General features: G+C 38.0%; 1 protein-coding gene across 1 annotated transcript in view; it reads left to right on the forward strand.

Moving 5' to 3' along the window:
• erbb3a (erb-b2 receptor tyrosine kinase 3a) overlaps window positions 1-9,976 on the forward strand; it is a 28,928-nt gene extending 18,952 nt beyond the window's left edge. Inside the window, exons 14-29 of the mRNA XM_084425454.1 lie at window positions 851-983; window positions 1,280-1,373; window positions 1,465-1,622; window positions 1,713-1,766; window positions 1,853-1,994; window positions 2,091-2,210; window positions 2,373-2,471; window positions 3,845-4,030; window positions 4,140-4,295; window positions 5,088-5,163; window positions 5,252-5,398; window positions 6,057-6,154; window positions 6,250-6,429; window positions 6,990-7,058; window positions 7,212-7,479; window positions 8,718-9,976. Coding sequence (XP_084281580.1) covers window positions 851-983; window positions 1,280-1,373; window positions 1,465-1,622; window positions 1,713-1,766; window positions 1,853-1,994; window positions 2,091-2,210; window positions 2,373-2,471; window positions 3,845-4,030; window positions 4,140-4,295; window positions 5,088-5,163; window positions 5,252-5,398; window positions 6,057-6,154; window positions 6,250-6,429; window positions 6,990-7,058; window positions 7,212-7,479; window positions 8,718-9,574 — 2,837 coding nt within the window. The 3' untranslated portion in view covers window positions 9,575-9,976. The remainder of the gene's footprint in view (window positions 1-850; window positions 984-1,279; window positions 1,374-1,464; window positions 1,623-1,712; window positions 1,767-1,852; window positions 1,995-2,090; window positions 2,211-2,372; window positions 2,472-3,844; window positions 4,031-4,139; window positions 4,296-5,087; window positions 5,164-5,251; window positions 5,399-6,056; window positions 6,155-6,249; window positions 6,430-6,989; window positions 7,059-7,211; window positions 7,480-8,717) is intronic.

Below are 9,976 nucleotides of genomic sequence, written 5' to 3' on the forward strand. Positions count from 1 at the left end.
GCCGACTTTAAGTCTGACAGTGTCCTAAAAATATTAAATACATGATTTAGAATTTAATATATATTAATGAATATGAAATATTAAAGGGATAGTTCTTTTTTATGAAATCTGAGTTTTCTATCCCTCCATTGACAGTCTACGCAACTACCACTTTGACGCTTCAAAAAGTTCATAGAAGAGATCGTGAAAGGAATCCATATGAATTAAGCGATTTAGACAAAATTTTCTGAAGAGACTTGATCGCTTTATTTGATGAACAGATTGAATTTAGGCTTTTATTCACATATAAACATTGATCAACTCACACATCAGTTGTGGTAAACGGAAGCTCAAGCATGTTCGCTTGACGTGCGAGAACCAATGAGGTTAATTCTTGTGTTCATTCTCATTCATTCTCGCTGCACGTTTGAGCTTCTGCAAGAGGTTTGTTCTCACATATTAAGCCGGTTCGGTTGAGCTTCTGTTTATGTTCGCTGATCAATGTTTAAATGTGAATAAAAGTCTATATTCAATCTGTCGTATAAAGTGATCGAGTCTCTTCAGAAAACTTTGACTAAACCGCTCAATTTATGGATTAGTTTTATGATCTTTATGAACTTTTTGAAGCGTCAAAGTGGTAGTTGCGTTGCTGTCAATGAAAGGACAGAAATCTCTCAGATTTCATCAAAATGATCTTCATTTGTGTTACGAAGATGAACGAAAGTCTTACAGGTTTGGAACGACATGAGGGTGAATAATTAATGACAGAATTTTTGGATGAATTAACCCTTTAAATAACTGTATCACTAATCAAATCATTACTGACTACTGAAAAGAAAATCTCAAATTCAGTATTGCTGTGTGTTTGTAGTTGAAGAAGGCCATGTGTGTGATCCCCTGTGTTCATCTGAGGGCTGCTGGGGTCCGGGACCCAGTCAGTGTCTGTCTTGCAAGAACTACAGCAGAGGAGGAACATGTGTACCACACTGCAACTTTATGTCAGGGTCAGTATCTCACGTTCGGCACCATATTTAACTAGAATTGTATTGTTTAGCATGCATCTTCATGCATCATTGTAACTGTTAAAAATGTATGACCATTTCTGATGACAAAAAGCCTTAAGGGGTTATGATATTTCCAGTCTATTGAGAAATCAGTGCTCACAGGAATTTCTCTGGAATGAACATTTCAGTGATTTTGGCATTGAAACAAAGGGTCCTTTTGATGTGTGTATTGTAGATAAGAAAACAATATATGATTCATTGCTGTGAGAAAATAGATTTTCTGAACCTCTCCACAGTGAAAAACGAGAGTTTGCAGGACCTAAAGGAGAGTGTATGCCGTGTCACCAGGAGTGCGCGGTGCAGCACTACAAACACACCTGCAGAGGACCGGTAATCTTTTGATCTTTGGTAGAATGTCACTCGCTGTTTGCACGGATTGTTTGATTTATTACATAATCTCTCCATCTCATTTGTCCTGCAGGGTGCTGATGAGTGTGAAGCATGTGTGCAATTGCAGGACGGGCCGTACTGCGTCTCCTCGTGTCCAGAGGGGGTTCAGGGGGAAAATGGGCTCATCATTTATAAGTTCTCCAGTGGCCAGCACAAATGCCAACCATGCCATGCCAACTGCACCCTGGGGTGAGGAGGCTCAGAATGCCAATTAAAGTGCAATAAAATACATGTTGTGCATGTCATTGTAACTATAATTCTGTATATTTCCTGTCTCAGATGTTTGGGTCCAGGTCAGAATGATTGTGTGGATTCATCCAGGTCGGCTGCTGGGTAAGTGTCTCCCTCTGCTGGTGCGATCGATGTATCACCTGCAGTTGCCAGCCGGCATGTAATTGTGTAAACATGTTGTGTTGCAGTTTGCCGGTGACAGCAATAGTGCTGAGCGTTATATTCGGGGTGATGGTCGCATTCTCAGTGTTTGTGCTGAGTGTTCTGTATCGCAGAAGTGTTGCCATCCGCCAGAAACGTGCCATGAGGAGATATCTGCAGAGTGGAGAGGTGTGTGCAGAGATACGTATAGTCAAAATGAATTCAGCAAATTGAATTATTGAAGTGTTGTATATAAGGATTTATAACGTTTAAAAATGCATTTAGAGTTTTGAACCACTGGAACCCGGAGAAAAAGGCGTAAAAGTTCACGCTCGGATTTTGAGGGGGTCTGAACTACGAAAGATCAAACTTCTCGGCTCTGGAGTGTTTGGCTCTGTGCACAAGGTACTTACACACTCTGATGTCATTACATGAGCTCATACTGAAACCTGACAATAGCTCGTATAAGTTACTGAACCATTTCCTCTAGGTGTTTTCCTAACACATTGTTTTCTTCCTTATTTTGGCTCCTTGTATAGTTCTCCTTTTTCGTTTGTATCTTCACAGGGAGTTTGGATACCAGAAGGAGACACAGTAAAGATTCCAGTGGCTATCAAGACTATCCAAGACCGTACAGGACGACAGACCTTTCAGGAACTTACAGATGTACGACACACACACACACACACACACACACCAAAAAGTGTAAAAAAAACTCAGTACTTGAAATTCATTTGCTGCGTATTCAAAAAAGGATTACACACTGAGATACTCGCAATCTTCTATTTATTACAAGTGCATTTAAAAATCAACAGACAGAAGTGAAAAAAATGAGCAAGGAAAGAGTGATGTGTGTGTGTGCGCACATGTTTGTGAGCTAAAGACAGAGAGCAAATAATACTACAACACACACACAAACACACACACACATAGCCTATATACGCTACTGTTCAAAAGCTTGGGCTTGTAAGATTTTTTTCTTAATTCAGCAAAGATGCATTAAATTGACCAAAAGTGACAATAAAAACATTTTCAATGTTACAAAAACTTTCTATTTATAATAAATGCTATTGTTTTGAATTTTCTATTCATCAAAGAATACTGAAAAAATATTAAGCAGCACTGTTTTCAAAATTGATAATTGTAAGAAATGATTCTTGAGCAACAAATCAGCATATTAGTGTGATTTCTGAGGAATCATGTGACACTGACTGAAGACTAATGATGCTGAACTGTTTTTAATTTTAAAGTAAATAAATGTTTTTTATTAAATAAGAAAACAATTTAAATTGTACAATATTTGAAATATTATTAAAATGTTAATTAATTGTTTACTATTTTATTTTATTTCATTAAAAAATATAATTCTCTATCAGATCTACTGTATTTTTGATCACATAAATGCAGTTTGTTGAGTATTACGAGACTTATTTCAAAAACATTTAAAAATCATACCAACCCCAAACTTTTGAATGGGTTGCACTGTGATTAATAAATGAACACAATTCATGTTAATTTAATTTACATTTTTATTTGTTCATAGTGACATATATAAGACATTTATAAGATTATTAAAGGTTGTATCAGTGATTTCAGGCCCAAAAAAGGCCCAAACATAAATGATCACATTCATCTAATCTTTCCTAACGATCCGCTAGCTGCCCGCCCCATAAGCAGGCCGTCAAACAAACGCGTCTCTGTAGGCAGCCTAGGCTCTGAGATCTGCACACAAAAACAATTGGTTTCACCAACCACTCAAAACCAAAATAAATAGTGTTCCAACCAATCACCGACAGGGGGTGGCAAAACCTCACAACACCCACCCCCTGTCGGTGATTGGTTGGAACACTATTTATTTTGGTTTTGAGTGGTTGGTGAAACCAATTGTTTTTGTGTGATGAAATCGCTGATACAACCTTTAATACGTATTATTATACGTTAACCAGTCATTAATACCTTTTACAAGACAACAAAATAAAAACATTAAAAAACAGCGTACACACAAAATGACATTCTGAATGATTTCTGTTGTCTTGCAGCATATGTTGGCTATGGGGAGTTTGGACCACCCGTATATAGTGCGGCTCTTGGGCATCTGTCCGGGACCCAGTCTGCAGCTGGTCACTCAGCTCAGTCCACAGGGGTCGTTGCTGGAGCACATCCGCCAGCGCAGAGACGGCCTCAACCCTCAGAGACTGCTCAACTGGTGTGTGCAGATTGCCAAGGTGAGAGGGTCAGAAAGTCTGGCTTTGTGTTTTGTGGTATTCAGGTATTCAGATCATTTCAAGCCCACTTAAACAAACTCAAGTCTTTCCTCACTTGCTCACTTGCTAGGGTATGTACTATCTAGAGGAGCAGAGAATGGTCCACAGGAACCTGGCTGCCCGCAACATTCTGCTCAAGAGTGACTTTATAGTTCAAATAGCGGATTATGGCATCGCTGACCTCCTTTACCCTGACGACAAGAAATACTTCTTCAATGAAATTAAGGTAATGGAGACTTACAAGTTACACTGCCGGTCAAAAGTTTGGAATAATAAAGATTTTTTAAAGTCTTATGGTCACCAAGGCTGCATTTATTTGATCAAAAATACAGTGAAACAGCAATATTGTGAAGTATTATTACAATAAAAAAAACAAATAAATTCGAAAGAAACATTTCTTTTTATTATCAATGTTGAAAGCAATTGTGCTCGAACCATAATACACTACCATTCAAAAGTTTGGGGTAAGTAAGATAAAAAAACTAATACTTTTATTCAGCATGGATGCATTAAATTGATCAAAAGTTACGGTAAAGAAATGTATAATGTTACAAAAGATTTCTAGTGCAAATAAATGCTGTTCTTATGAACTTTCTGTTCATCAAAGAATCCTGAAAAAATATATAAATCACAATTTCCACAAAAATATGAAGCAGCACAACTGTTTTCAACATTGATGATAATCAGAAATGGTTCTTGAGTATCAAATCCGCATATTAGAATGATTTCTGAAGGATCATGTGACACTGAAGACTGGAGTAATGATGCTGAAAATTCAGTTTTACATCACAGAAATAAATTACATTTTAAAATACATTACTATAGAAAACAGTTCACATTTTACAATATTACTGTATCTTTTTACTCTATTTTTGATTAAATAAATGCAGCCCTGGTGAGCAGAAGAGACTTCTTTTAACAACATTTAAAAGTACTGCTACTATATTCCAATCAGTTCCCGAACCAGTAATCTCTGCTCTGTGTCTCTGACATTTTTCCTAATGTTTTTAAATCCTAGACGCCAATTAAGTGGATGGCTCTTGAAAGCATCTTGTTCCGCAGATACACACACCAGAGTGATGTATGGAGCTACGGTGAGTCCGTGTGTTGCAAGATAAAATGGTACTGTAAAAAACTGCACTTTGGAGCTGGAGAATCAATAAAAGCCCTCTCTATCTCTAGGTGTGACAGTCTGGGAAATGATGTCATATGGGGCAGAGCCATACTCTGCTATGCGACCACAAGAAGTACCTGATCTGTTAGAGAAAGGGGAACGACTTTCTCAACCTCAGATCTGCACCATCGATGTCTACATGGTCATGGTCAAATGTAAGTATTCTTATAGCCCATAATGCAAAGTGGAACTGATCTTATGCTTCTGAATTTGATCCCATCTCATATATCATCTAGCAGGGCATGTTTGCACGAAAGCTCCCTACAAATTAGGGATGCACAATATATCAGTGCCAAATCTGTATTGGCCAGTTTGGAACATTTAATTGTGCATGCTCATCTCCGCTATTTTTACATTTGACGTCATCTCATGCACACTTAACGTGAATTTTTAAAAACACTAATTAGGCCTATTAAATAACATTTTTAAATGTAATCCATTTTCATACTGTACATTATAGTGTTGTTAGTCTCAATTCACTTGTAGCATTTAAAATGATTGCTTTTTGTTTTATTTTGTTTTATTTTTAATGGATTTTGACAAAATATTATAGAATTTACTCTACCGTTCAAACATTTTTGACAGAAGTCTCTTAAATATAGTAAAATATAGTAAATGTAGTAAAAAACAGTTTAAACATTTGATATATATTTTAAATGTAATTTATTCCTGTGATGCAAAGCTGAATTTTCAGCATCTCAAGACATTTTTGAACTTCCATCTATTGGCTATTGGCCATAACTTGAAGATAATTATCTGTATCAGTCAGAATATTTATATATCAGTGCATTCCTAATGCAAATGTTTCAACAGGTTGGATGATTGATGAAAATGTTCGGCCAACTTTTAAGGAGCTAGCCAATGAGTTTACCCGAATGGCCAGAGACCCTTCTCGGTTTCTTGTCATCAGAGTAAGGCAAACGAACACAGTACCTCATTGTTTTCTGGTCATGTCAGAACTTGGAAGTGTTTGGATGACTGTTGTTAATTGATGTTCCTCCACTAGGAGGAGTACAGAGCTCCTGACTCGGCCTCAGATGAGTCCCATCAGAGAGGAACTGAGATGGACATTCTAGGGGTGGCCCTGGAGGACCAGGAAGATGAAGTCTTGGAAGATACCATAGACATGCCACGCTATGTAACACCATCTAGAAACGTCTCTAGACTGCGTTTAGATTCCTATCGGGTACGTTATATAATATTGACCATGATCAATACATAATGGTTTGAAAATTGACTAATATACACTACTGTTCAAAAACGTGGGATAAGATTTTTGAATGTTTTTGAAAGAAGATTCTTATGCACAGTAAGGCTGCATACAGTGAAAACAGGAACATTGTGAAATATTATTACTATTTACATGGACTGTTTTCTATTTTAATATATGTTAAAATGTAATTTATTCCTGTGATGGCAAAGCTGAAATTTCAGCATCATTACTCCAGTCTTCAGTGTCACATGATCCTTCAGAAATAATTCTAATATGATGATTTGCTGTTGTGCTGCTTAATATTTTTGTGGAAATCATTACACATTTTTTTTCCAGAATTCTTTGATAAGGTTTTTTTTTTTTGTCACTTTTGATCTATTTAATGCATGCTTGCTGAATAAAAGTAATAATTTCTTTCAAAGACACACTTTCAAAAACGTGCTGACCCATATCGTCAGATGATTTGTGGAGGCTGTTTGAATAACAAATTAAACAGCATAACTTTGACACTTTTCTTTTTATTATTACACCAGTCAAGTCTGACTCCCTCCAATATTGCTGGATATCTACCAATGACCCCTGGTGTGGAGGGCTCTGTACAGGTCAGTGTTTCACAATCATGTCTAAAGCTCATTTCAGTACAATAGTTTTAGGCTGAGACCATCCATATAATGGACTTGCACATATCTTACAGCATATGTCTTAACACACCACTTATAATAGCTCAATATATTGTCCACCTCATTTTGCTGTAGACGGGATGGGCTTCTCGTTCCCGACTGGACTCTGCGTGCACTGTTTCTGTGAGCTCGGAGGGACAGGGAACTGCAGTGGAACTGGAAATGAACGATGACTTCTCATTGGTTGGCAACATGAGGAGGGTCACACATCGCGAGGACAGCGCTTACATGTCGCAGCGGGACAGCCTATCAGGGCCTCCGGAAACAACCTCCACAGGCACTCAAGGAGAAGAGGACCAGAGTGAATATGTGTTGCCTGGATTTGGTGAAAGTCCAGAGAAAGGTGAGGATAAGCAAATTAATTAATATCAATTAATTTCTGCAAAATGTTGATGTGTCAACTTTTTAAGGTCCTGTGAAGCCATAATGAAATATCTGCGGAAGCCCATTTCTGCCTTTAGAGTAAAAAAAATATTGTGAGATAATGTTTAAAATAAGAAATACATTTACGTTGTGAGATATAAAATTACACTGAAATATAAATATATAATTATGACATATGAAGTCACAATGAATGTTATTCAGGGTTGCACTGTTTTTTTTTATCTTGGACAAGTACACTCAAACCATTGTACTGTTGTTTAACAATATACTGATTGTTCAGCGGACAAAACGCCATTCTGAAAAACCGTTCAGAAGACAAAATCTCCGTTTTGAAAGTTTTGACTTCTGAAAATTACATGATTATCTAGTACCGTAATACAGTACATGCCATTGTAAAGACTGTCCATAAGTCCATCCCTCTCATCCCTTAAATTCAATATCGTGTCTAACCTGACAGGTCAATTACGTTAAATTCAGAATTGAGTGCAACAGTTGGGTTCTGGAAGTAAATACTCCATTCATTTTCTCCATTGATAATGATGATGTGACAGCCCTTTTGTGAGCCCTGAGGTTGTTAATCAATGGTATTTGCTTTTGTTAAAGCCATCAGTCTGCTGTTTAACAGCTGAATTTGGGGTGAAAACTACATTACCCATGATGTTGCGAGTTGCGACAAGAAAATCATGCCAAAAGAGCTTCTTAGCTCCACCCACTCCCATGAAGCACTGCAAATGACGTAATCGAGTCGGTCTCCCTATATTCTCAAAACACTTATACTTATTATTATACTTCATATCAACAACTTTAAATGAATAGTTTTATATTTCTCCATCGTTTTTTAATTCGATTATGTTGGTCACAATGCTTCATGGGATTGTAATTCTTTCCCTCATTAAAGTCGTTAAGTCTTGAACTTTTGTCTTTTTGTCCGATTTTCAAATACTTTTTTTGCTTCAAATAATTGTTGTGATTCACATCATAGCTGGTTGGCTTGGTTCATGGCACTTTAACCAATACTTTTTTTAACATTCCTATGGGAAAAAATGAATGGATAAAAATACTTCCGGAACCAACGTTGCTGAAAAAGCTAAGAAATAAAGTCGTAATCGCAATTTCTTTTTATAAGGAGGTGGACATTGACTTTCAAATTCATGAGTACTCGTGTTAACACATCTCTTGTTTTATGATTTTCTTCAGAAACTCTTCTATTACCATCATCACGTTCAATACGTTCTCAAAGGAGACTGTCAAGAGGTCATTCGGGCGACTTTTTAGAAGCCCGCAACGGGCCAGGTGAAGAATACGAGTATATGAACAACCAGACTCTCTCACTCAGCCATATACCAGGGCAGCTTAAAGATTACAATCAGCGACCGCCACGAAACCGCAGTGCCTCCTTCAACCCTGCCGGGTTGTACAGCAATCACAAATCTCAAGGGTCCGGCAGACCCAGTAAGAGATCATCGATCGAGGGCTCAGAAAGTAGCGGAGGTCTCTCCCAGTCCTCGACTGACCAAAGGAGTCACAGCGACGGCGATTTCCTGTCCAGTGAAGCCGAGTACATGGATGCTGATCTAGATCTTCAGGAGGTTCAGTACGAGTACATGGACATCCGTGCTGGAGGAGCAGGAGGAGCACCACCGACCAACATGGTTGTCAAACTTCACCTCCCAAGACCAGTTTCCCACCCTCTTCTCAAAAGATCGCCACAAGACGATGAAGACGAGTATGTGGAGGATGACTATCAGTACACGAACAGCCAGCCTCGGCTGAGGAATTCGCTCAGGGTGCAGGGGTTAATGGAAGGGGAAGGAGAAGTGTATGAATATGAGGATATGGACTCGTTGGCTGCAGGTGGAGCCTCGGAAGCTGAATACCAGAACATGGAAGGAGAAGACGAGGAGAGTGTTGGACTGAGGGACGGAGAGTGTTCAGGGGGACCGGGGTCTGGAGCGTATGTAAAAGTGCGTGCAGGGATGGAACACAAAGCTTTTGATAATCCTGACTACTGGCACAGCAGGTCGTTTCATAAAACCAGTGCTGTCCGCACATAGAGGCGGAGAATGGATTGAAGGAACTTGATGCAAATGAACCAATGCAGGTTGAACTGTCTTCCGCGACCAATGTTCAGGATATTATTCAATAATGCACTCTATTGGCACACATCCATGATAAAACTGATACAACCTTGACTAAATAAATGTATTTTGATGTAAAATGTGTTCTTAATGTAAAAAAAAATGTGCCATTAAGTGGTTTAAATATCTTTAAGCCAGAGCAGCTTTGTTCTTTTTTAATATAAAGTCTTAAAAGGAAAGGTTCTTTATTGGCATTGATGGTTCTATAAAGAACCTTTCACATTAATGGAACCTTTCCATTCCACAAAATGTTCTCAATAGTGGAAACTATAAAAGTGCTTTAGAATAAAAGGTTCTTTCACAACTAAGAAAAAAAAA

This window comes from Rutilus rutilus (genome assembly GCF_951802725.1).
Source record: "Rutilus rutilus genome assembly, chromosome: 12".
Taxonomy (NCBI): Eukaryota; Metazoa; Chordata; class Actinopteri; order Cypriniformes; family Leuciscidae; genus Rutilus; species Rutilus rutilus.